General features: G+C 56.3%; 2 protein-coding genes across 4 annotated transcripts; one reads left to right on the top strand and one right to left on the bottom strand.

Annotated features, from left to right (window-relative positions):
* Positions 1-767: 767 nt before the first annotated feature.
* Mrpl55 (mitochondrial ribosomal protein L55) lies at positions 768-8,539 on the bottom strand. The gene is made up of 6 exons (XM_069994089.1): positions 8,510-8,539; positions 4,704-5,127; positions 4,230-4,363; positions 3,492-3,688; positions 1,584-1,785; positions 768-1,009 (listed from the first exon to the last, which is right to left on the bottom strand). The coding sequence occupies exons 1-6, from the start codon at positions 8,537-8,539 to the stop codon at positions 851-853; spliced, it is 1,146 nt and encodes a 381-aa protein (XP_069850190.1). The 3' UTR covers positions 768-850.
* Positions 4,227-20,602, top strand: Guk1 (guanylate kinase 1). Of its 3 annotated transcripts, none has more exons than XM_069994061.1 (8): positions 4,227-4,305; positions 16,946-17,059; positions 17,313-17,354; positions 17,826-17,922; positions 18,357-18,495; positions 18,584-18,668; positions 19,993-20,078; positions 20,283-20,602. In XM_069994061.1, exons 2-8 carry the CDS (start codon positions 16,948-16,950, stop codon positions 20,316-20,318), a joined length of 597 nt encoding a protein of 198 aa, XP_069850162.1. In that variant the 5' UTR covers positions 4,227-4,305; positions 16,946-16,947; the 3' UTR covers positions 20,319-20,602. The 3 variants fall into 3 exon arrangements, with proteins under 3 accessions (XP_069850162.1, XP_069850163.1, XP_069850161.1); XM_069994062.1 differs by lacking the exon at positions 4,227-4,305 and adding an exon at positions 4,359-4,381; XM_069994060.1 differs by lacking the exon at positions 4,227-4,305 and adding an exon at positions 10,912-11,017.
* The last annotated feature ends 5,552 nt before the right edge of the window (positions 20,603-26,154 follow it).

Genomic DNA, 26,154 nt, shown 5'->3' on the forward strand with positions numbered 1-26,154 from the left:
GATGGTGAGCCTCTGCTCCCTGGTCTGCAGAACAGCAAACGGAGCGTATCTGAGGCTGAGAAGGTAGCTGGGGGATGCTGGGTGCTTTCTGTCCAGCTCTCTGGTTTTTCTGTGCTCCATATCCTTGCAGCAGTGTCTTAAACCCATGGGTTTCATCTAAACAGATCCTAATCCTTCTAGTCTGCTCTAAGCTCCAGAGCCCTACCATCTAGCTCTGAGAGGCACTTTCCAAAGATGATATGCTTCAGGGCTAGATGCACACATAAAAGATACTAACAAGCTGGCTACCAATGGCCCATACCCATAACTCAGGAAGCTGAAATCTGAGTATAGAGGTTTGAAGCCAGCCTGGGCAGGAAAGTTTCTGAGGCTCTTATCTCACCTCAATTAACGGGGGAGGAAGGGGGAGGACACGACACAGGACACACACAGAAGTAGAGCTGTGGCTCTGTCAGTTGTGGGGCTTGAACTCTGGGCCTGGGCACTGTCCCTGAGCTCTTCAGCTCAAGATTACTGCTGTACCACTTGAGCCATAGTGCCACTTCTGGTTTTCTGATGGTTAATTGGAGATAAGTCTCACACACTTTCTTGACCAGCCTGGCTTTGAACTGCAATCCTCAGATCTCAGCCTCCTGAGTAGTTAGGATTACAGGCATAAGCCACCAGCTAGTCTTGATTATAACAAAGGTCAGAGAGAGCAACTCAGCCCTGCATTTAAGTCTCAGGATTAGTACACACACAAGTGCAACACACACACGACACTAAGATGATGGCTTCAAGAACATGGGAGTTTGTTTACAGGCATAGAACTCTGCCCTCACAGTCACCCTGGGGCACCTTCAAGCCACAGTTACTTCCTGGTCTTGGACCAAAACTGTCGGTACTGCTCAGTGTCAAAACCGTCCACCAGCTCTGGCTCTTCCTCCTTCTTCTGTTGGAGTAGGGCTTCGCGTTTCCGGAACCTGGCCCGGCGCTCCTCTGGAGTCAGGGTGTCCAGGTCTAGTGGCATCTAAAAGGGGAGAAACACACGTGTGTCCACACAGACCCGTCTTAATTTTCTCTAGATTTTTGTGAGCTTTCCACAAAGCTTTTGTTTTACTAAGAGAACTATTTTTTGTCTCTTTTTCCTAAGGTTGGTGTTTTGTTTTTTTTTGTTTTGTGTCTGTCCTGGGTGTTGTCCCTGAGCTCTTTTGCTCCAGGCTAGCACTCGACCACTTGATCCACAGCTCCACTTCTGGCTTTTTGGTGATTAATTGGAGAGATTAATGGGAGTTTCATGGACTTTCCTACCCAGGCTGGCTTTGAACTGGGATCCTCAGATCTCAGATTCCTGGGTAGCTAGGATTACAGGCATGAGCCACCAGGACAGTTTATTGGAGGTGTCTTTAAACAAAACAAAACATAAAAATACTGACTTATTCATCCTATCTAGTTTTAATGCTTGGAGGAAGTTCTAAGTCAGACATTCTTCCTCTCCAACAGTCTGTTCTTCTGCACGACTGTACTGTGACTACTGCGACCTGTCCATCCTGAGTCCAGTGGCCACAAGCTCCAGAGAAATCTGGATGATGAAGGCAGCATACCACCAGCATGCGTCTTGGCTCCCTGTAGCGGATGTGGATGGTCGAGCCATCCTGCTTGACCAGCAGCACTGGGTAGAGGCGAGCATAGGCCTGGCGACGGAGACGAGTGACTGACGCCCTGTTGCTATCAGCTTGCCGGGAAGATGTGTGCAGGAAGCAAGGCACAGAGGACGCTGACTTCACAGTCCTCTGCCACAGCAACCTACACACAAAACATGGGGTACTGGTAAGTGGATGGTTTGGGGACAGAGATCACCAATATGGCCAGATCAGGGCCTAACAGAGAACTTCCTGCTGGCCATGAACACTAGCCAGGGTGCCCTGAAGAGCCACAAGGCTTGACCCAGAGTTTTGACCTCACAGCCAGGAAGGGGTCAAGTGGGTGGCTGACAGCATTGGGGACAGGAAGAAGCAGGAGCCCAAGAGTCTTAACTCCTGCTGAGGCTTTTCCTGAGGTAAGCCTGACTAGAGTCGTGAGGGGCCTGAAAATCCATGCTTACCCAAGCAAGCTGCCCAAAGCCACCATCTTTCCTTAAGAGTCCTGGTGGAACGTCAACCACTGGACCTTGTTTACACCTGCTAGGCAAGAGAATAAGGCTTTTTATTTTATCTTATTTATTTATTTATTTATTTATTTTTCTTGACAGTACTGGAGTTACAACTCAAAGCCTTGCATTACTAGCTAGGCAGGCATTCTATCACTTGGACCATAACCCAGCCAAGAAGTCTTTTAAAAATTTTGTTTTGGGGCTGGGGGTTTAGCCCAGCGGAAGGGCGCCCGCCCGGCGCGTGCAAGGCCCTGGGTTCGGTCCTCAGTCCTGGGGGAAAAGAAAAAAGACAAAAAAAGCTACAAAAATTTTGTTTTGCCTTTAATTGATCTTCCTGAAATCCTGGCCAGGAATTAAGTCAAACTCTGGTGTCTCTCTAACATCTACATCCAGTTTTCCTTCAGTATTTATAGGGAATTGGATATAGTATTCTTCTACAACTATCAAAATCCACAGATCCTCTGGGTTTTTTTTGTTGTTGTTGTTGTTGTTTTTCAGTTGTGGGACCTGAACTCTGGGCCTGGGCTCTGTCCCTGAACTCTTCAGTTCAAGGCAAGTGCTCTACCACTTGAGCCATAGTGCCACTTCCGGTTTTCTGGTGGTTTATTGGAGATAAGCGTCTCATGGACTGTCCTGCCCAGGCTCTGGCTTTGAACCTCAGATCACAGCCTTCTCAGTAGGTAGGATTACAGGCATGAGCCACTGGCACCCAGCCCTCAGTTCTTTCATATGTAAAGGTACAGTACTTGCACACAACCTGTGCACACACTCCCATATACTTTAATATTATCTATAATACTTAACAGAATATAAATGCTATATAAATAAGTTACATCGTTTACGGAATGACAAAAAATCTATAATGTACAATACAGAATCAATTAAAAATTTTTGAGTTATTTTCAATTGGCATCTGGCTGAATCTCCTAATACAGACCAGGTGTAATCACTGTATTACTTGTTAATGTATCTCACTAACAAGTTGCCTTCTAGGACGAGAATGGCCTGTGGAAGTTTTCTCAAAAACAACTACTTACTCCCAAAGATAATGAATCACATGAGGCACATGCCTGCCCATTCCAGGGGGTATGGTGTCAGGAGAGTCCTTTGCAGTTGGGGTGTACACCCTGATTTCTAAAATACTGTCTGGGGCTTGAACTCAGCCTGGGCGCTGTCCCTGCGTCTGTGCTCAAGGCTAGCGCTCTACCGCTTGAGCCACAGCGCCACTTCCAAGTTGCAGTCTTCAATGGCAGCCTCTCCCGTGTTGACGCAGCCACACCTGCACACGCGCACCCTTCCCCAGCGCGGAGAGCCCGTCCGCCGCCCCTCCGCCCGCGAGGGCGCCTGTCAGGTTGCTGACCTTAAAAACTCCTTTTCCTCGTCTGTGCCCCAGGGTCCGTGATGGGGAAGCCTTTCAGTGAACGTCTGCTCACTTACGGGGAAGGAACTCCGGAGCTGCCTTTTCTTTACGCCTGATCCCGGGCAGTCCGCACGGACCGGAGGAGTTCGGGAAGATTTCCGAGCCAGCCGGCGCGCAGGTTCTGCCTGGGCTCCGAGCTACGGAGGAAGAAAGGCCACCGGTGAAACGCGGAGCGCACGTGTCCGGAGCCCAGGCGCGCTCCCCGCCGGGCCCGGGCCCGGGCCGGGCCCGCGCCGCCGCCGCCGCCTCAGCCCCAGCGCGGGGCCCAGCTGGCGCAGGCCGCAGCCCCCCTCCCACCCCCGGGCGGCGGCCGGCCGGCCGACCGCGCCGCCGCGACCCAGGCGGAGACCTGCGTGGAGAGGGCCCGGCCCCGCGCCACGGCCCGCCGCGTCCCAGCCGGCGTCGCGTCGCGCGGGGATGACGCTTAGGGGCGGGGGCCTTTGGTGGGCGGGGCCTTTGGTGGGCGGGGCCTTTGGTGGGCGGGGCCTTTGGTGGGCGGGGGCCTTTGGTGGGCGGGGCCTTTGGTGGGCGGGGGCCTTTGGTGGGCGGGGGCCTTTGGTGGGCGGGGCCTTTGGTGGGCGGGGCCTTTGGTGGGCGGGGCCTTTGGTGGGCGGGGCCTTTGGTGGGCGGGGCCTTTGGCGGGGCGGGGCGTCGTCGTCACAGTAGCGGCGTCCGTACCTCGGCGCAGCCGCCTGGGGCGGACCGAGTCGGCTCGGCGGCCCAGAGGTCTGCGACCGCGGGCCGGACCGGGCAGGTATGCCACCGAGGCACAGCTTGGCGGGACAGCTCGCCTTCGAGGGAGGGCCGGGAGCCTCACGGCTGCCGCTCAGGTACGCCCCGGGCCTGCCGAGCGGCCCGCGACCAACGACGCCCGGGGCCGTTGGCGCAGAGGGGTGGCTCGGTGCGGCCGCCGGGCGCGGGGACGCCCGCGGACAGGGGTGTGACGGGTGTGTGACGCGGTGACGCACGCGGTGACGCACAGGGACAGGGGTGTGACGGGTGTGTGACGCACGCAGACAGGGGTGTGAGGGGTGTATGACGCGGCGACGCACGTGAACAAAAGTGTGACGGGGCGTGTGACGCGGTGACGCACGCGGTGACGCCTGGGGACAGGGGCGTGTGCCGCGGTGTGTGACGGGGTGCGCCCGCGGCCTGCGGCCCGCTCCCGCGCGGTGGCGTCCCGTCCCGTCCGGTCTCGTGGAGTAACGAGGGCCGGTTCCGCGCCGGTTCCGCCGGACGGAGCTCTGGACACCACGGCCCGCGCGCCCGGGCGGGCGAGGACGCGGCTCTGCGGGGCGCTGCGGGACGTCACGCGTGGGGCGGCTCGCGGGGAGCACCGCCCGGGCTGCGTGCACGCGGCCGGCTTCAGCCAGCGCCGAACGACTCTGGTCCGAGGACCAAAGAATCCCGCCTCCGGCAGCGGCGGCCCGCGGTGCCGCCTGCCCGGCCGGCCGCTGTGCAGCTCCGCCGGGCTCCTTTCTCCAGACTGCCTTCGGATCCTGCCAGCCTGGGGTTCTCCGCTGTGCCGTGTGCCCTCTTCCCTTGCCTCCCCTCGGCGCAGTCCGGGCGGAATGGCCTATCCCACAGTCAGGGGCGCGAGCAGACATGCAAAGTGAGAAGCACCAGCCTTCCACCCGCTGGCTCTACAAGCAAGCCGGCCTACAAGCATGGCCACACCTCAGGAATGGCGGCCACCGAACCCAGCAAAGCCTGTGCACCCGCTGTCTTCCAAGATACTCAGCTAGGCTAGCCTCCTTATAGGCCAGGTGACCGGTCTGTCAGGAAGGGAGGACTGTTGGTGCAGGACGGATAGAAGGCATTATAAAAGTCAGACTGAGCCGTGTGGCTCAGGTGTTAAGAGAGCCTGGCCAAGCCATCCTGAGGTCTGAGTTCAAACCCAGTATCACCAAAAAAGATAACTAAAAAAAGAGAAAGTGTATGGGAGGAGGGAATTCAGAAATTAGGATCCAGAACTAAACTGTAAAGTTAGAACGGCAAACACCCCTCCCATCAACTCCTTTTGTTGTAAGATTACAGAGACATATTAGGGGTAGGTACATCAGCTTTCTCTTTTGATGTATTGTTATGAACTCTTCACAAATGGACATAGGACACTGGCAAATGGAAGACCTGAAATTCAACATTGGCCCTATTCTTTGGGGAAGCCTGGATCACACCCCATGTCTTAAATTAATAGCAACAATCTTCTAGGGGACATATTGTTATGTGGAGAAGGACAATTGACAATACATTGTCCTATTTTATGTGGTTTTGTTGGTGGTAGTATTGTTTTTGCCAGTCCTCGGAAACTCAGGGCCTTAGGCAATGCCCTCGGCAGTTTTTGCTCAGGGCTAGCACTCTTACCACTTGAGCCACAGCTCCACTTCCCCAGATTTTTGGTGGTTTATTGGAAATAAAAGAGTCTGACGGACATTCCTGCCCAGGGTTGGCAGCTTTGAACTGTGACCCTCAGATCTCACTTCCTAAGTAGCTAGGACTACAGAGGTGAGCCACCAAGTGCTCAGTTATGTTGAGTTTGCTTGTTTGACATAGTTTGGCTATCAGTTTTGTTTGTTTTGGCCAGTCCTGGGGCTTGAACTCAGGGCTGGGCACTGTCCCTGAGCTTTTTTGCTCAAGGCTAGCAGCACTCTACCACCGAACCCCATTCCCAGCCCCATGGCTATCACTCTTTTCGTGTATAATTCATTGCATTTCCAGTTTTCCAGTAAACTTGAGATCTCCGTGATGCATGTAACTTTAATGCCCAAGACTACTTCCTTCCTTAGTAACCTCTGTTGCCACACTCTCAAGATGGTGGTCTGTATCTAGGAATGATATCTTTTAGCAAAATCGACATCTCTGATACTTTTTCAGTTTTGCTGAGATAGTTCTCAACCCAACTGAAAAGGTATCAATTAGCATGAACAGTTCAAGTTTTCAAGTAGAATCCACTTGCCACTTTTCAAAAGGATGTTTCATATATTGGGCTCCTTTCTTCAGAGGTCTTCTTTCTGTTGTTGGGTTACACAGAACAGGTTTGAGGAGCTGGTAGTATTGACCGTTGTTATTGAGCTCCTATAAATGAGGTCAGATGAATTCTACTAATGCATCATAATCATAATATGTACTTTCATGTAGATGTTTTACAAGTGGTGAAACAACTAGTACCTCAGACAAAAGCGTAACTGCATGAAAATCTTGTTTCCTTTTTGAAGTACTGTCCCATTCACTGAAACATCATTCCTCAGTTCAGTTCTCAATTTTCTCAGTATGTAAGTCTGTTATGAGTCCAATTGTAGTATCAAGTACCTAAGAAATGGCTTGCATTAGGCAGCTTGCTCTGGGTTACTCTAGGATGTAAGAAGGCAGCTAGCTTTAATCCATTCCATTATGTAATACAGTTGTTTTGACCTAAGCCATTTTGCTTTGAGTACAAGTGCCTCCAAACAGAATGATTCTATATTGTGTTTATGTAAGTAAACAACAATCACTTATCATCACACTATGAGGAGCAAACTGATAATTACAGTAATAAACAATTGCCTCAGCAAACATCAAAAACAGCAGATCCAGACTGACGTATACTCCCTCATCCGAACATGTGAAAGGAATGCTAGCAGGAGGGCAGGCATACACCAACCCATCACACATCAAGAATCAACAGATGAGGGCTGGGAAGGTGGCTCAGTGGTAGAGCGCTTGCCTTGCATGCCTGAGGCCCTGAGTTCGATTCCTCAGCACCACATAAGCAAAAAGAAAAAAGCCAGAAGTGGCGCTGTGGCTCAAGTGGTAGAGCGCTAGCCTTGAGCTGAAGAGCTGAGGGACAGCGCCCAGGCCCAGAGTTCAGGCCCCACGACCGGACCCCCCCCCAAAAAAAAAGAATCAACAGATGACAACTTGCAACTCTGATGGTGGGACTTCAGCTCAGCTCCCATTTAATGGGATGCACTTAAATGGTCACCCATCCTGGAGCCCTGTGTTTTCACAGCATCAGGCCTCCACAACTCTGGCACTGTTACTAAACCACCTGCCTTGACCTTCTTTGCAACTGTATCTCTTGGCATTTGTATCAATGCTGGAGGCAAGGGTTCTTTTGACCCTACATCCCTTTAGAGGCTTTCCTAGCTGGGCACCAGTGGCTCATGCCTGTAACCCTAGGGACTTACGAGATTAAGGTCTTAGGATCATGGTTCAAAGCAAGCCAGGACAGGAAACCCCTGTAATACTGTTATTTCCAATTAATCGCCAAAATTCCAGAAGTGGAGGTGTGGTTCAAGTGGTAGAGTACCAGCCTTTAGCTAAAAAGCTAAGAACAGAGACCAGGCCCTGAGTTCAAGCCTGAGCACTGACATGCACATGCACACGTGTGCATGCATGCGCAAGCACACACACACACACACACACACACACAGCTGTCCTAGCCATCATCTATATTATTGTGACATATACTGTGTAATCTGAGAATATTAGTTAAGATTAAGATTGGAATAAAGACCTGGGCATAGGTGGCTTGTGCCTATAGTCCTAGCTAATCAAGAGACTGAGATTTGAGAAATCAAATGCAACCAGCAAAAATCCGGAGGTGGAGGCACAGCTCAAATGGTTGAACACCAGTCAGAAGGGTTAAGAGTGACAGGTCCCAATTCAACCCCATTAAAGGACCTGTGTTGTCAATGGCCTAGCCTATCAAGTGACCTCTGTTGTACCTGGAAAGTTAACAATAAGGACATTGACATAGCTTTTGAAGTTGTTATTTAATAAATTCTGACTGGAAAGACACATGTCCAGCTGTTTCTGACATAGGTCACTCATGACAGGCAGGTTGCCTCTTTTCAACAACAGCACTTTAATGGGGACCACTGTAACAGCCCATTCAGAGAGAGAGCTCATTGGTCCACATACCCGACAGCTATGCAAAGGCCATCTACCCAGCAAAATCAGTGTCCTGTGAAAGGCACCTTCTCCAACGTAGAACGGCCTGCCACCATGCTTCGTCTAAGCTGGTAGAACACGGTTTTCTTATAGCTCTTGACAGGTTGGTAAGGAACAAAAGGTGCAATCCTCGTCCAGGGTCCCTAGCAGCTTTGTATTTGAAGGCTGGTTCCTTATGTGTGTTTTAAGCCAGTGTATGAAGTGTAGAGTTATTAGAGCTCCAAAACTTGAATTCCCCACACTTATTTGTCTACTCAGGAGGCGGAGATCTGAGGATCACAGTTCGAAGCCAGCCTCTACAGGAGAGTCCATGAGATTCTTATGTCCAGTTAACCACCAAAAAGCCAGAAGTAGAACTGTAGCTCAAGTGGTAGAGAACTAGTTCTAGTCTTGAGTACAGTAGCTCAGGAATGTCACCCAAGCCTTGAGTTTGAACCCCCAAACTGGCAAAAAAGATTAAAAAATATTTAGGCCACCTAACTTAAGAAAATGGATTACACTTAGACTCAGACTAATACCTGGTGTCTTACAATTCCTTGAACACCAACTCTGGACTTCTAGGGCTTGTGGGTTACTGCTACAACTAGACCCTCAACCCTTTTCCTTTTCTGGACTGATCCTTTTGCTGAATACCACCACTGCCCCCCACCCTGCCAGAGCACATCCTGAGTACCAAGTCTAAGCTATGTGCACTTGGAAATGTACTAGAGTCTTACAGGGGTCTTACCATGGCATCCCCAAAGCTTGTGTGTACCCCTGGACTAAGGAGTGTCCCTGCTTTCTCCCTATTGATCAAATCCCCACACTGTTTTTGTGCTTCATGTCTCAACTGCCCTTCTCTTGGGGTCCTTCTGTTGACAACTCCCCAGAGGACACTGACTATAAGAAGCACAATCCTGCTACCCTCTGCTCTCTCCCCTGGGACAGAATGCCACATGACTGTCTTGCCTTCACATACCACCTTTTGATAACTCCAGGGTATACTGGAAGTTTCGCTGGCAAGTGTGAGTGGTACTAGCTCACAGATGGCACATCCTGGGAAGATAGTGCTGGGAAGTGCTTGTGTGGGTTACACAGTTACCACTTCCTTTGTGTGGTGGAAGTAGCCCCTGTTTTCAGCGACTTCATTCCAGCAAATGAGCTGTTTGCCTTCACTGTAGCCTCCTTGCTAGGAAACTACTAACATCCATACAAACAGAAGGTATGCATTATGGAGTGGGCTGGGCAAATCATGGAGTTTCCTCCTTAAGCAAATGAGATAAACAATGGCATGTGTGTAAAAGATGTGCCAGATGCAATACAGCTACCTACTGTAGCTGTATTTTGCTGATCCTGGGGCTTGAACTCAGGGCCTGACCTCTGTCCCTGAGCTGCTCTGTGCCCAAGGCGAGCACTCTACCACTTAAACTACTTCTAGCTTTTTCTCAGTAGTTTACTAAAGAGTCTCTCAGGCTTTCCTGCCCAGGCTGGCCTTGAACCATGATCCTCAGATCTCAGTTTCCTGAGTAGCTAGGATTACGGTCGTGAACTACCAGTGCCCAGCATCATTACACTTTTGGACCAGGTGAAAAACAGACTCCATTGCAGACTGCCATGTCCCCTGGAGAAACCTCTAAAAGATGATCCCAACACCATTCCTAAGGTCACATAGAACCAAACACAAGAGGTTGAAAGACAAAACAAGAAAAGTAATGGCTCCTGGTTCAACAACTGAAGAGCTTTGGTTTGGACCATCTCCTGGTTTGAGCTGTTATGTCAAAAGACCCAAGCAAGGCTGGGGACTCGGTCAGAAAAGAGCCTGACTTAGCTCAGTTCCGGAGGGCCGGGCGCCACTGCGACGGGGCCTGCGCTGGCTTGACCCGGCGGCCCAGGCCGAAGAGGCGCTGCGGAGGCGTCAAGACCAAGGTCTGTGTTCCTTTCCGCTGCGACCCCTTCTGTTGGAACGAGCACCCCCCAGCCCGGAGCTCCGCGACGCCACTGCCCGTCCCCGGCCCCAGAAGCGCGGGAGCCGCCCGGCCGCCCACTCACGGCTCCGCCGCGGCCAGGGGCCCTCCCCGCCTCCCGCGAGCCGCAGCCAGGCCCCGTCCCCGAGAGCGACCGCGCGGCGGGGCGGCGCTCCGGCCGGGCGGGGCGCGGCCGGCGCAGGTTTATGACGAAAGCGGGGGGGGGGCTCGCGGAGAAGGCGAGACGACGAGCGCCGAAGAATGAGGGCCGGGTCGGGGCCGCGCGCAGCCCACCCGCCGGCGGGCGGGTCTGCGAGCGGGTCGGGGCCGGACCCGAGGGCCCCTGCCGGAGGAGGCGGGCTCGCGTCCCTTCCCGGACTCCCGGCGCGGGAGGCCCTGCGGAGAGGGACGGCTGCGAGGCGGCGGGCCGGGGCGGCGCGGCCGTGTGACGCAACTCCGCAGGCGCCAAGCAGGTCGGGCGGCCGCTATGACGTGGTCCCGCGGGCGGACGCAGGCCGCTCCGGCGCCGGATGCTGCGGCGCCCGCTGGCCGGGCTGGCGGCGACAGCCCTGGGCCGCACCGCTCCGGATGGTGAGTGCGCGGCGGCTGCTCGGGGGGCGCTCGGGCCGCCGGGCCCGCGGGGGCCGCGCCTGCCATTTAAAGGGAGGGCGCGTGGAGCGCCAGCTGCCCGCGGACCCGCGTAGCCGGAGCCCGCGCGGGCGTCCTGCCCCCCGATGGCCACGCGGCGACCCCCGAGCGGGCGTCCTGGCCCCCGATGGCCACGCGGCGGCCCCCGCGCGGGCGGCCTGGCCCCCGATGGCCACGCGGCGGCCCCCGAGTGTGCGTGTGTCCCCCGCGCGGGCGTCCTGGCCCCCGATGGCCACGCGGCGGCCCCCGAGCGGGCGTCCTGGCCCCCGATGGCCACGCGGCGGCCCCCGAGCGGGCGTGTGTCCCCCGCGCGGGCGTCCTGGCCCCCGAGGCCGCGCGTGTTCCAAGCTCTCCGGCCGGCCGGGGCTCGGCGGTCCCGCGATCGCCTAGCGGCCCTCCTGTTTTCTGCGCGTCCCGGTCCGAGTCTGCCCCTTCCTCTCTGGCGACCTGAACCTGAGCGGCCTCCAGCCACGGACGTGGCGTGGCGGTCTCTCCAGACCGGAGTCTAGATCAGGGTTTGTAAATCGCTCTCTGCCTGAGGGTCCCAGCCGTCGCTCTGTCGGACACGGCCGGTTAGGCACGGGGCGCCGCGAGCTGGAAGCGATAGGCAGTGGCCCAGCTACAGCGGCCCAGCCTGTCTGTCGGGCCACTCACCTTAATACACTGAATTTGGTTAATACACTAAAATTGGTCAAAAACCAACCAAACAAGACTGCTGATGCCATTGTGAACTGGAAAAAAAGGGAAGGACGCCTCCGTGTGCCTGGCAGCTGTGTGGAACTCTCCTTTTGGACAGCGGCTTGGAGTCCTCCTTTTCTGCCTTGCTAGTCCAGTTGAGCAAGCTGCGAGTGGCTTACCAACCCAAGTGTGAATCCCTGGCTCTGGGTCACCAAGTGTATTCTAGGCCAGGGGGTCATTTCCAGTGTTTCCAACTTGTCAGATCCAGTAGAAGAGGAGAGCAGGAAGTCAGAGTGAGCTTTCCATTCCATCTTCAGGGCACAGGTGTGAACGTTAGGTTTAAACAGAGGAAGAATGGCAAGGAGAGAGTACACGTAATTAAACAATCCTGGTCAAAGAACATTATCTCCGGGAAAGGGGACAAATGCAAAGTGAAGGCAGGGAGGCCAGGCCTTTGTCTTGATTTTAATTGATTTATGGCCCTAAGGAGTCAGGAGTCATCGAGCTTGTGCGTGTGTGTGTTGTTTCATTTTTGTTTTATTTCATCTAAATATCTGTTACAAAGGCAATGTCTTGAGAGGAGAGTTAGACTCAGGGTAGTGGTCACTCTGGGAAGGTGCAAGGCTTACTGGCTGTGTGCCTGTGTGCACAGGCACTGCCATTCATGCAGCTGGATAACCATGTCTCACATGTGTGCTCAGCTTTTGTGGGTGCATGTGGGTGCTCTGACCCTGGAGTTGAACTCAGATTTTTTTGCTCAAGACTTGTACTCTACCACATGAGCCACAGCTCCATGTCTGGCTTTTTGGTGGTTAGCTGGAGATGAGAGTCTCACAGACTTTCCTATCTAGACTGGCTTTGAACATTGGTCCTCAGATCTCAGCCTCCTGAGTTGCTAAGATTATAAGCATGAGCCACTGATGTCTGGTGACTTCCAGCTTTTTGCTGGTTAACTGGAGGTCAGTCTTGGATTTGTCTATCCAGGCTGGTTTGGAACCTCAATTCTCAGATCTCAGCCTCTTGAATAGTTAGGATTATCGACTTGAGCCACTGTACCCGGTATGGCAATTTGTTTTATAGGTGTCCACGTTCTTCTGAGGTTTTTTAGGCAGCCCTGCCAGACAATGGGCTTTTCTGGAGTTTTCTAGCACTTAGATTTCCAGACCATGCCTTACTGAGGCACACAGGAATTTTTTTTTTTCCTCAGAAAAGTTGATTTAGATAGAATCTGTAGAAAAGTGAGTTAGGACAAACTACCACGACTGTGTTTTCTTGTTTCCGCTACTGATAGGCAGAATTTCCTGCCACCATAGCTCCTTATCTTCCCACTTTATACCACCTGTCACACAAGGCAGTAGTCAGTTGACCTGGCTTTCATGGAGGCTCAGGGACACCTTGGCCCCAGCATTGGGCTTTTGGAAAAAGAAAGATCATTTCCTGAAGTCAGAAATTTGGAAGAGGCAGTATGTTTCGCTTCAGGCACACCCACACTTTTACCTCTCTGTTTGGCACATGCAGAATAGCCAGGAAACATGCTGAGGTGATTTGAGGAAGTGGTGGAAGGAGGAAATGGGGGAGAGTGATCTCAGGCAGTGAGGAAGCAGGTGTAGGAAGAAGAGACTTTATGGTCAGCTTTGACTCTGCCTGTGTTTGGCCTAGGCTTCCACCCCATTCCTCCTTGACCCTGTCCGCCTCAGTGCCTCATTCTCCACTTTTCTTATCCCTTCGTAACTCTGAGTGTAGTGGGCCTCAGTTTCCTCTCTATGAGAGTAGCTGGCCAGTATTGTGATGTCTGGGGTCCTTCCACCTCTGCTATCTATAGGTCCTAAACCCTTTTAGTCTCATGTTGGCTTTGCCTTTGACCATAGGTTGCTTTTAGGGCCCATTTAGAACTTACTCCTTCCTCTTGATGGAAGGGGATAAATTAAGCCAGGTAGCACCAGCAGGATGTGGAGACTGGCAGACGGTTGGCTGATGTCCTTCCATCCTGGCTTCCTTGAGAAGCAACAGTATGTCAGTCCCGCTCAGGTAAGGAGGAGAATGAAGAGTTGGTGGCTCTCATTTACTCTCCGGTGGAGTAGACTCCTGAAGCGGTCTGCCCACCCACATGCCCTGAGCGGCTTGTCTGAGAAGGGGAATGGGGGAGTTGAAATCTCCTTTCCAGTTTCGTCCTTCCACTGGTGACCTGAAGCCTGGGAGGGTGGTGACTGGCTGCCCGAAGGGGGAAGCTGAGATCAGGGAAGGTCTCAGCAGTGTTCCCTCCTGGTGCTCCAGTGGAAATCATGCACTGGCACAATTGGTTTGGGGCAGGCAGTTAGCATTTGAGAATGGAAAAGCCAATGAGAATGGAGGTCCAGAGTGCCTTCTCCTGTTTTCCCAAAGGAAATTCCCTCCACTCTGCTCTTTCCACTCAGTTATGTTGGGCAACTGCTAGGGCAAAGTCGGGATTCATGTGTGATTTCTGAGGTCGGGCGGTGGCACAGTACTTGCCCTGTCAGATGGCTGCTGGCTGGAGCCCTCCCTAAGTGGGCCTGTGGGGTCCGGGTCCTCCCTCAGGATGCTCCGCGCACCTCCGCAGTGGCACGGTCTGTGTGGCTTCCAGAGAAGCAACTCACGGTGGCCCCCGGTTAGCATGTGGCCAAGTGATGCCCTTCAGAACCCTGTGGAGCAGCAGGGGGGAGCAGGCGTCCTCCCGTGGCCCCTGCATCGGCCTGTCTGGAGTTCACCCCTCCAGAGGAGGTGGGCTTACATGGACACAGACCTGCAAGTCTGAGCTTCAGAGACAAGACAGGGAGGGCCGTTCAGCAGAGACATAGGTGGGGTGGGGTAACCTGCACCGGGCACGCAGGTGTTCTCTCCTCTCTTTAAGCTTTTCACAGCCCACAGAGCCTGGCTCGGGAGCTAGCATGGGCTTCCTAACCCTAGGAATGGGGATCTGGTTGAGGGCACTAGCTCATTACACCTGGTAGTGGGTAGGGTATAGAGCTGGGGCTGCCTGGACTCTCCATCAACAGGATTCAGGGGATAAGCTCCGAGAGAGACACGGGCTGCCTGCTGCCAGCCTCCCCGCCCCCGTGTCTAGGGACATTGAGCCATCTGTACTGACCTTGCAGATAGCCTACTTTAAAGATCCTTCAGTAGCTCTACCTACCTATAGCACTTTAAACCCTCCCCTCCCCTACCTCCAGTTCAGCTCTGAGGGTCCTCTGCCTTCAGTTCAGCTCTGACTATCCTCTACCTTCAGTTCAGCTCTGACTATCCTCTGCCTTCAGTTCAGCTCTGACTATCCTCTGCCTTCAGTTCAGCTCTGACTATTCTCTGCCTTCAGTTCAGCTCTGAGGGTCCTCTGCCTTCAGTTCAGCTCTGAGGATCCCCTACCTTCAGTTCAGCTCTGAGGGTCCTCTGCCTTCAGTTCAGCTCTGACTATCCTCTGCCTTCAGTTCAGCTCTGACTATTCTCTGCCTTCAGTTCAGCTCTGAGGGTCCTTCTGCGTTCGTACTTATCTCTTTGAGTCTCCGTTTCTTTGTGCTGGTGACTTAGAAATGTGTGCAGTGGCTGCATACTGGAGTCGTGTACACTGAATCTGGAGAACCCAGGGCAAGTACTGCCCATTGGGAGCTCAAGGGAAGCAGGACATGGCTGTTAGGTAGCAGCTGGCTAAGGTGGTCAGATGTAGAGTTCATGCTACCAGCTATAGACTACCAGCCTTTGGCAATCCTGATGGGGTTGATGGGGCCAGCGCCGTAGTCTGGGGAGCTTTTGATCTGAGCGCTTGGTAGCCCCATCAGGAGGTGTGTGTGTGGCAGGTGACCTTGCCGCGCACACGTTTTTTGTGTGTTCACGTGTGTGTGGCAGGTGACCTTGCTGCACACGCGTGTTTGTGTGTGTGCATGTGTTCTGCTCTCCCTACATGCAGTCGTGCTCATACAGCAGGAGAACCTCAGTAGACTGCTCTTGTGAGATTACCTTGTGGCCTACATTGGGGATTAAGAATATAAGATCTTTAGTGGCTGTGCTTCCTGAAACCTCTACCCGTAGACAATCCCACAGGAAACCTGTGTCCAACCCTATGGATATAAGGTGTTTGGGTTAGCAGGCAGCTCCTCTAGCCTCCAAATACCTCTCTGGACCCAGAACAGAGCGGCAGTGTGACTGCAGTCCGTATCTTGGTTCTTTTTTCCCAACACACACACACACAGCACACACACACACACGCAGCCTGGGCCTTCAGCTCACCGGGGCTGAGTGGGCAGCTGCGTACTTCAAGGACAGGACAAGGAACTGGCTTTTCCTTCCTGCACAGTGGGTGGTAGAGCTGACCTCTCTGTGACCCAAGGCTGGTGCCTCAGGGATTTAATTTTCAGAAGGGCGGGTGCAGGCTTGGCAGGGATTACATCCTCCCCCAACCCTCAGAGCATCGCAGCGGCTGACCACAGACGCTGCACACTGCCAAGGAGGTGGGTGCGTGCCGGGGGAAGGAGGGGAAGGAGGGCTGGCCGCCTTGCTGGAGGGTTCCCACCGAGAAGGAGGGGGACCAGGCTGGAGGGAGCTGGATGAGGCTTGGTCTGGGTGTGAGTCAGCCGGTGGGGAAGCGCTACGGGAGGTGACTTCAGGGCTGGGGTGGTGAGGTCCAGTGTCAGCTGTGGAGAGGGCTCTTGGTTTGGGAAGGTGCCACCCAGCCAAGCGTAGGGAATGAAGCTCTGACCCCGGAGTTGGCACTCGGCTGTACTGCTAGGCCTGCTCCTCTCTGGCTGCTTGGTGGCCCTGCCTGTGGCAGCTATGCTCACCTTTGTTTGTAGAGTTGAGAGGGTCCCCACGCCCGCCACCGCTCGTGGTGGGGGTCCTGAGCCTAGTGTGCGGTTTCTGGGAGCCTTGGCTTGGTGAAGCCCCATCTTCGGGGACAGGGTCATTGTCCTGTCTGCTGCCAATCCAGGGGCTCGTGCCGCGTGGCTCCCGTGGGGGCTGGCGATCTCAGGCCGGGCCTGAGCTGTGTGGGAGGTGGTGCTGCGTCACTTGGGAAAGGCCTGTGGACAGCCCTGCCATTTTCCCTGCCTTTATCTGCCATCGCTGCTGGATTAAGTGGGGTTTTGAGTGACGTCTGTCTGGTGGTGTGGCCTTGGGAGACCCTCACCACCTCCCCAGGGAGCGCGGTACAGAGCTGCTCACACCCGTCCCTGCCGTTCACTTGCGCAGTCATGTCGGGCCCCAGGCCTGTGGTGCTGAGTGGGCCGTCGGGGGCTGGGAAGAGCACCCTGCTGAAGAAGCTGTTCCAGGAGTATGGCAACCTCTTCGGCTTCAGCGTGTCCCGTGAGTCTCACTGGGGTCCGGGGACGGGGGGATGGCCTCAGACTTAGGCCCCGCAGCCCCACATGTACCTCGCCAGCCCGGGAGACACTCTTCACCCTCTGCAGCCCTGCGTCCTCCCCCCGGGGCCTGAGTGTGGACCAGTGTCCTGGCCTCAGTGGCTTGGGTCTGCATGCCTTCCCTCCACACTGGTGATGGGCTGAGCGGAACCACAGGGCTCTGCAGCCCTTCGGCGGGTGACGTATCTTTTTCCTAGATACCACGAGGGACCCTCGGCCCGGTGAGGAGAATGGCAGAGGTGAGCTGCGGGCCACAGGCAGCATGGGGCGGAGGGTGGGAGTGGCCCGTGCTCTGGGTCTGTCGATCACCGTGCACGCTGCCTCGTCTCCCTAGCTGAAGACTGAACCTGCCTCATCAGGCGGTGTGCACCATAGTGAGTGCTGAGGGCCCTGCACCCTCGTGTGTGACAGCGTGCGTGGGGTGTGCCCCTCAGCACATCTTGGGTGCTTTCTCTGTCTGAGTGGACAGGGCTGCCCCTGCCTGGAGCCTGGCCTCCTGCATGCGATCTGGAGGACTACAGCCCCATGTTTGGAGCCTCGTGTTCAGTCCCCCAGGGAAGTCAGGGCAGTGCTGCCTGTCCCGGCAGCATGAGTCTGGCAGGGACAGCCTGCGGTGTGGGATAGAGAAGGATCTTTACAAGCCCAGGAGAAAGGCCGCACCAGGCAGGGCTGGGCCTGGGCGCCCTCCGGACAGCCCTCCTCCTCTCCAGATTACTACTTTGTGACCAGGGAGGTGATGCAGCGTGACATCGCGGCTGGGAACTTCATTGAGCATGCCGAGTTCTCAGGGAACCTATACGGGACAAGGTGGGCCATGACCCAGGGGGGCCCGGGAGCCTTGCATCTGAGTCATGACGGTAGATGTCAACGAGGGGTTCGGTGAGGAGGCTCCAGGAAGTAGACAGGCCCAGTCACGCCTCAGGCTTGGCTGTGCTTCAGCCGTCCCTCCAGGGCCACACGTGACCCTCCCCCAGGAGGGACAGGGAGCGACAAGCACCTCAGCCTTCCCAGGAGCCTCGCCGGGGGCTGCGGGACCAGCAGAGGGCCTGGTGCACCGGCTGTGCCTGTGGTACCCGGGAAGTCTGGGGTGTTAGGGCCAGGCCCAGGATGGACCTCGGGGGAGGGAGGGGCAGGTCTCCCCAGACCTGTTGGAGGCTGAGTTGCTCCTGAGGACTCCGCGGCCTGGGCCAGGCCTCCCTCCATGCCCTCAGCTGGCCGTGGCCTTGTCTCTGCGCCTCCAGCAAGGCTGCTGTGCAGGCTGTGCAGGCCGTGAACCGCATCTGTGTGCTGGACGTGGACCTTCAGGGTGTGCACAACATCAAGAAGACGGACTTGTGTCCCATCTACATCTCGGTGCAGCCTCCCTCGCTGGACGTGCTGGTGAGTGCCGGGGAAGGGGCGCCCGGGGCACAGCCGGCTCAGGGGGCACGCCCGGACAGCCGGCTCAGGGGGCACCTCCCTCCCGTAGGAGCAACGGCTGCGGCAGCGCAACACCGAGACCGAGGAGAGTTTGGTGAAGCGGCTGGCGGCTGCTCGGGCTGACATGGAAAGCAGTGAGTGTGGCCAGGAAACCCTGCCCCCTCCCCAGGGAGAGGGGGCCAGAGCCTGTGCGAAGGAGTTCTCCACCTCCGTCCCAGGGGCCCTCAGACCCACTCAACCACCTGAGGACGCGAGGGAGCTCCTGCTGCAGTCTTCCCAGGGCACAGGGCACACAGTCTGTTTCTGTTTGTTTGTTTGGGGGCAGTTCTGGCATTTGAATTCAGGACAGGCTCACTGCCATTTGAGCCACTCCACCAGCCCTTCTTGCATTGATTGTTTTGAGAATAATGTCTTGCTTTAATCCTGAACTGAGCCTCGACTGTAATCCTCCTGTTTGTGTGTTCCCTTATCGGTGGGATGACTGACAGGCACGTACCTCCATGCACAGCCATTGGTTGTGATAAGTACCCTCTCTTCCCCGGACCTCCGTGTCTCTACCTTCCAAGTACCTTTAAGCTATCAAGCCCAGCTGCAGGTGCTTTGTGGTCATTAGAAATAAGTTTCCTACCTGGGCTGGCCTCAAATGGCAACCCTCAGATCTCAGACTCCTAAGTAGCTAGGATTATAGATTTGCACCACCAGTTTTCTCCTGTCCTGGGGCTTGAACTCAGCCTGAGCACTGTCCCTGAGCTTCTTTGGCTCAGGGCTAGTGCTCTACTATTTGAGCCGCCACAACATCACTTCTGGCTTTTTCTGAGTAGTTGATTGATGATAAGAGTCTTATGGGGCTGGGAAGGTGGCTCAGTGGTAGAGCACTTGCGCTGTGGCTCAAGTGGTAGAGCCGTAGCTGAAGAGCTGAAGGACAGCGCCCAGGCCCAGAGTTCAGGCCCCACAACTGGACCCCCCCCAAAAAAAAAAAAAAAAAAAGAGTCTTATGGACTTTCCTGCCCGGGCTGGCTTTGAGTTGTGATCCTCAGATCTCAGTCTCCTGATGGCTAGGGTGACAGGCATGAGCCACTGGCACCCAGCGGAGGGTTTTTCTAGTGGTGCTATGGTTTTGAGCTGGCCTCACACTTGCTTCTCCACTTGAGCCACTTGGCCAGGCCTTATGCCAGTCTTAATGAGAAGCCGGGAATAGCACTGGTGCCCACGGCCTAGGGTTCAGGGACATCAGGAGAGCAAGCCCTGGCTGGAGAGACGTCCTGAGAGTTTTCCCTACCAACCCTGTCCAGGCAGCCCCACACCCTGGCAGGTCGGGCTGTCCCTCTCCCGGCAGCCCCACGTCCTGGACAGGTCGGGCTGTCCATGGCAGTGGCAGCAGAGCAGCCAAGGCAGTGGGCTTAGTGACCGGCATGGGCTGGGCTAGACACAGTGCTCTTGACTCTGCCCTGTCCCCAGGCAAGGAGCCTGGCCTGTTCGACCTGGTGATCATCAACGACAACCTGGACACGGCCTACGTCGCTCTGAAGCAGGCGCTTTTGGAGGTGAGCCCCTTCTGCTTGCCTGCTGTAGGCAGACACTGCCACTCTGTCCCTGCGTAGACTCTGGCAAAGTTAAAGGTGGTCTGGGGGCCTGAGCCCCTTGCTGCCTGGCAGGGCGCTGGGGCTGAGGGAGCCCCTCCCAGGAGGAAGGGTGAGGGGTCAGTCCTCTGAGATCCTAGACGTCCCTCTTTTCTTCCCTCTTGGCAGGAGATCCAGAAAGCTCAGGAGACCGGCCCTGCCTGAGGACCTGCTTCACTCAGCAGGGTGTGGCCCAACTCTGCCTAGGCTCTGGTGGGGCCTGCCCTGGGGCCAGGGATGTCTGGGATCAGGAGTTGGTGAGCTCCCTTTGCTGGCCACACGGGGGCTCTGTGCCTTCGGCCAGCACCTGTGGCTAAGGGCCCACTCTCCCCCCTCCCCATCACCGAGAACCGCGAGGCGCCCGCCCACCCTCCCGGGCTGCCCCTCCAACTGCCCCTCTTCCTCCTGCTGGAGCAGGACCGACCTTTGAATAAAATAATTGTGTCGGAGCCTTGTGGCGGGGTGCTTCCATTTTAAGCAGGGCTAGGGATTCTGCCCTCCATACTGGGCCTCTGGCTGCCACCTGGCTAGCCTGGAGGAGCAGCTAAGGGGTCTCTATCCATCCCCAGGTCACCGGCATGCTGACTGGGGCTGCTCAGGCCAGCTCACATCCGCCCTGGGAGCCGGTCAGTGTAGAGCTCCTAGAGCCCTGAGTCTGACCGGTGGCATTCAGTCCCTGAGGGAGATGGGTCTGGGTCCAGGGCAGTGGACCCTCCCTCCTGGGCCGGCTGAATCCTTGACTCAGCAGGGCAGTCTGGCGTTTGCCACCAGTCCCTCCCCTCCCTGTGGTGAGCACAGCCCTGCCTTGTGTGTGTGCCTCAGTACGCTTGCTCTCTGGAGTGGATGGGGTGGCGTGGGTGAGGAGGAAAGGACAGGCCGAGGACTGGGCAGCAGCAAGTCCTGGGCTGCCTTCAGAAGTGCAGTGAGCAGGACAGGGGCACCGGCCTGACCTCGAGGTGGAGGCAGGGGCCTCTGCGCTCCTTGGTGCCCTGCTCCCAGGGACAATCGGGGATTGAGAGCTGGGGGGGGGGGAACAATGGAGCCCTTGAGGCCCCTCCTCCACCCCCATTGTGCTTGGCGGCGAGTGGCCCGGCCAGCAGCACTCAGGGAGAGCAGCCGCAGTGGCAGGTGGAGCCACTCGTCCAGAGGCTTGTGTTTCCTGGCCTGGAGAAGGTAGGTGCTAGCCAGACCCCCCCCCCCACGGAGTTGATGTGACCCACACTCACCCGCTAGGTGAGATGGGGCCGCTGTGTTGCTCCTGTAACCCCTCCGGCCTTGGCCCTGCAAGGAAGGAGGCTGACCGCCTCACTCAGCCCGAGCTCTGCATCGAGGGGCCTCACTGACTTCACAAATAGAGGTTAATCTCTGGGTTTTCTGGGCAGCTAGACCTGGAGGAGAGTGTGTGTGTGTGCGTGTGTGTGTGTGTGTGTGTGTGTGCGCGTGCGTGTGTGTGCGTGCGCACGCGCTCGCGTCCCTCCGGCTACAGTGGGGTGGGCCAGGCTGTCCAGCCGGTCATGCTGTGTCCAGAGCGTTCCAGGCGTGCTCCACTCCTCAGCTTGATGCTGAGCTTCCTGGAAGCCTGCTCTGGACAGACTGCCCTCCCGGGCAGGTGTGCCCAGCTGCCGAGCGGGTGAGATGCGGTGTTCTCGCCTGGCCTGTGGTTTTCGTGCTGCCAGGATTCCTTCTGACCAGGGCTTTTCCCTGGCCTTCCCGCTGCGTCCAGAGAGGACAGACAGGCCAAGCGCGGGTGCGAGGGAGGGAGACCAGGTAGGGCCCGTCCCCGAGGGTCTCCTGAGGCCGGCCAGGGTGTACAGAGCTGGGAGGCAACGCGCTCTGAGCGAGGGTAGGCAGGGGCGTCGGCCCAGCCGTGGAAGGGACAGGTGGGCCTGGCGGCGGGGCGGCAGGGTGCAGTGGGGCGGTGGGGGGGGGCGGGACGGGGGAGGGCGGCGGGGTGCAGTCGGGCGGCGGGGGGGCGGCGGGGTGCAGTGGGGCGGTGGGGAGCAGTGGGACGGGGGGGGGGGGGGGGGGGGGGCGGCGGGGCAAGTCTGGGCCCTGTGAGGAGCTGAGGATGAGCAGCTCCCAGGCAGCCTCACTCCAGGCCACCCGAGCAGCCCCACAGATCTCTCCACAGGAGGTGTTTACACTGCAGGATCGTAGCTTCCTCCTAGGTCCAGGCTTGCCTCATTTGTCCCCTCGGTGCCGCCTGGCCCCTCTGTCCCTGAGGGAGGAAGGGCTCATTTCCGGGCACCCCCATGTCTGCTTGGGTGTGAGGGACCCAGCTCTGCTGTGCGTGGGGAAGGCAGCGGGTGAGGCCACAGGTGCGTGAGGGGAGGAGGCCAGGCCTCTGCAGGCAGCCTCTGGTGCTCGTGAGGACCACGGGGCGGTTCTGGGGGCTGCTTCCACCCCGATGCCCAGGCCACCTCCCCAAATAAATATGATAATAGCAGTGGTGCCGGTCACAGCAGGCGCTGCGCCACCCACCTTCGACTGGACGTGTGAGGAAGGATGACCAGAGAGGACAGGTCCTCTTGGGCCTGAGAGCCCTCCCAAGGGAGGCGCTGGCGGCTGGGGCAGAGCCGGCCTGTCACGAGTCAGCTTCTTGAGACGTGCGCGTGCGGTGGAGGTCAGCCGGGAGGTGGGCATGGGTGGTTGGAAAGGACCTAAGGACCCTGGCAGGACTCAGCCGTCTCCTGAGTGGAGATTCCCAGGTTCCCTGGGGGGGGGGGGTGGCGTGGACAGTACCCAGGCTGCCTCCGGGGGGAGGAAGTGGGTTGGGGAGAGGCGGAAAAGGCTACAGATGTGCTGAAGTGCCACACAGCCAGTCTCCAGCCTGGACAGCCGAGGCTGGAGGTCTGGGCTCTGGCTGACAGCACACCTGCCGGCCAGGGTGGCAGGAGGTGTGTTGAGGCCAAACGTCCTGGGCCTAGAACCCTGCCTGCCCAGGCAGGAGAAAGTTCCTGCCCCGGGGATACACGCGGCCGCAGCCTGCAGAGCGGAAGCCCTGTGGCTTCTCTGCATGAGCGCTGCCTGCCCCGCAGGGCCCAGGGCCGTGCCACCCGGGAGCTGGGTAAGGGCCGAGCGGTGGCCTGGGAAGGACAGCCCTGTGCCAACCCCATCATCCTCAGGAAGGGGAAGAGTGGTGTGAGGGGCCACTCCGCACCACTCCTGCTTGGTAGCCAAGCCTCTGCCCGCCCCTGCCAGCACCCGCCCGGGCAGCAGGAAGCCCTGCCCTGTCCTTCCTGCTCTGAGAGGGGTGGACAAGGGACGGAAACGCTGGGCAGGAGTGAGAGGGAGTTCCCTGGTTCTTGAGCCCCACACAACCTCGTTCAGTTTGGGATAGGCAGGGTTTAGTCGGCCCCGGGAGGTTTGGGCTGGCTGGTCGGTCATGACTGCCTGCGGGGTTGGGTGTGAGTTTCTAGACAGTAGCTTTGCTTGCTTAACCTGAGACTCCTCCCGGAGTGTGACTCCAGCCCAACCATCGCTCTCCCTTCCCCATCTCAGCTCGCGGTGGGGAGAGCCCCCTCCATGCCGTCGGCACCATGACCGGCCAGAGTGCCCAAGGCTGTCGGGGTGTGGTGGGCGTGGGACAGCCCCACTGGAGACTCCCAGGATTCACTGTGAGTCCCCGCGCTGAACTCACTGTGAACACCGCCCTCCACTGGCCCTGGGTAGCTGCCACCCCTCTTTCCCTAGCCTCACCCTTTACTGACCAGCACCAGGCCTTGGCCAAGTCCCCAAGTCCCCTTCCCCCGTGGAACCTCTCATCCTGGACCTCACTGGGCTTCCTGACTGAAGATCAGCTCTCAGAGCTGGGGCAGCCCCCGCCTCTGTTGCTGAAGGTCCTTTCTCTAATTAAATGTATTTAGATTAACAAAAAAAAAGGAAGGTGTAGTTACTCAAACCTGTAATCCTAACTACTTGGGAGGCAGAAATTGGAGTGGAGGTTAGAAGCTGGGGCAGGTGGGGCAGGGGCTGGAATTAAAAAGTTAACAAGACCATTTCAACAAATGTCCAGGAATTGTGACAGTGACGTGTGTCCCAACTGTGAAATGTAAGCAGGGGAAGGCTGGGCAGGACATAAGGTGAGACACTACCTCCCAAGTAACCAGAGCAAAATGGGTTGGAGATGAAGCTCCTTCCCACGTCCCCCAGGCTCATGTCTGCTTTAGTGAGATTCATGTGTCATCGCAGTGAACTAGTTGATGATGCCTGCTTGTATCCGTGCTGCCTAAAGACCACACTCCATTCAGATGTTCTTAGGTTTCTCCTGCATTCCTATCTGGACTTGTCCAAGGCCCCTCCTGACATTCAGGCATCTCTTGTCTGGCTGTCCTCAGACACTTCTTATTTTGGCCATTTGGATGAATATTGCCCAAGCATTTTGTAGAGTATCAATTTCCTCCATTGGAAATAGGCTCGTTTTTTTCCTCGGTGTCTCAGGAAACGGGTTTTGGAATGGGAGGCCCTGCAGGTGGTATCAACATGGTGCTGACCCCAGTTGCCTGGTCAGGGGATGTGGTTAAATGTGTTCACTCGAAGTGTGAATGATTCCCTTTCATACTGTTCTCTCATGCCCCAGCGCAGTGTCTGCATAGCTCCTCTGCACTTGGGAATCTGTCTCCTGTCCTCACTTGTGCCATTTGTCCATCACAGATGAGTAACCTCCGCAAGCGTGTATGTGTGTTTAAGCATATCCATCTTCTCGGTCTCAGCCACTTCCCCAAGGAGTCCCAGTTCCTTTTCATGTATGTGTGCACGCACGCTGATAGTGGGGCTTTAACTCAGGGCCTGAGCTCTGTACCTTAGCTTTTCTGCTCAGGGCTAGTACCCTACCACTTCAGCCATACCTCCACTTCTGGCTTTTGGGTGGTTAAATGGAGATTAACCTCCTGAGTAGCTAGGATTACAGGCATGAGCCACTGGTGCCCAGATCCTAGTTCCTATTATTAGGAGTGGAGAAACCAAGATCTGGGACTCAGATGTGTCCTTGTATTTAGTCCTTTTCAGAAGACAGTGCAAGGACGTGTGTGTGTGTGTGTGTGTGTGTGTATACAGGCCCATGGGTTGCCACATAATATCTGTAAACACTCTGAGATTACCTTAAGGAATGTTCACCAGGCACACAGGCAGGACAGCAGCATCCGGATGTAAACCCATCCCTCTTGGGAGGCCTCTGAAAGGCCAACTGGGGCAGGGCCAACTACATGTGTATATGCAAGTGTGTACATGTGCATGAACGTGTTTGTGTAGGAACGTGTGTGTGTGTGTAAGAACATGTGCAGTGGCATGAAAACATACCATCGCCTCCAACAGAGTGGGCTGGGACAGCAGAGAGGGTATTGGGTAGGAGGCAAGTCACCTGTGCTGGTCGGCAATTCCAAGCTGTGTCAGCTGAAGTGAGGCTCACAGGGAGGGAGGCATGCAGCAGCCAGCAACCCACGGGATGGAGAGGGCCCGGGTCATGCAGTCAGGCATGAGCAGGTGGGTTCAGACGGGAGAGGGCAGGAGGGGAAACGCCATCCAAATTAAGTATCTTGTGCGGATGAGGCTGCTCCGGAGGGGAGACTGGCAGTGGGGCCTGAGGGAAGACCGGCAGTTAGGTCTGTGCTTCTGGAGTTTGAGTTTCCTGCAGAGGGTCTGAGTGCCAGTTTTAGGCAGAAAAGAGCTAAGGATTTGGGAGTTCCCATATTCACAACCTGAGACCAGGGCCCTGACTCTTCCAGCCAACTTCTGACCCACGGCCCTAGGAAGTCGGTGCAGAATTAATGGCTGTGACTGTGCATGTGTGCACAGTGCCAGGGGCTCCCAAAGGCAAAGCATCCTCCCTCAGACCCCAGGACAAAGTCAGCCTGGGCTGTATCATAACATTGCAATGGCTGCACTTCTCCATTGCACACTCAGTGTTAATCAGCCATTATTTACACCTGTGCACAGGCAAACACCACAAGCCAGGGCTTCCCACAGAGATCTAATTGCTAAAAGCTGCACACACACTGCTGGG

The sequence above is a fragment of the Dipodomys merriami genome, unplaced genomic scaffold (genome assembly GCF_024711535.1).
Source record: "Dipodomys merriami isolate MVZ:Mamm:240054 unplaced genomic scaffold, mDipMer1.0.p SCAF_440, whole genome shotgun sequence".
In the NCBI taxonomy this organism is placed as follows: domain Eukaryota; kingdom Metazoa; phylum Chordata; class Mammalia; order Rodentia; family Heteromyidae; genus Dipodomys; species Dipodomys merriami.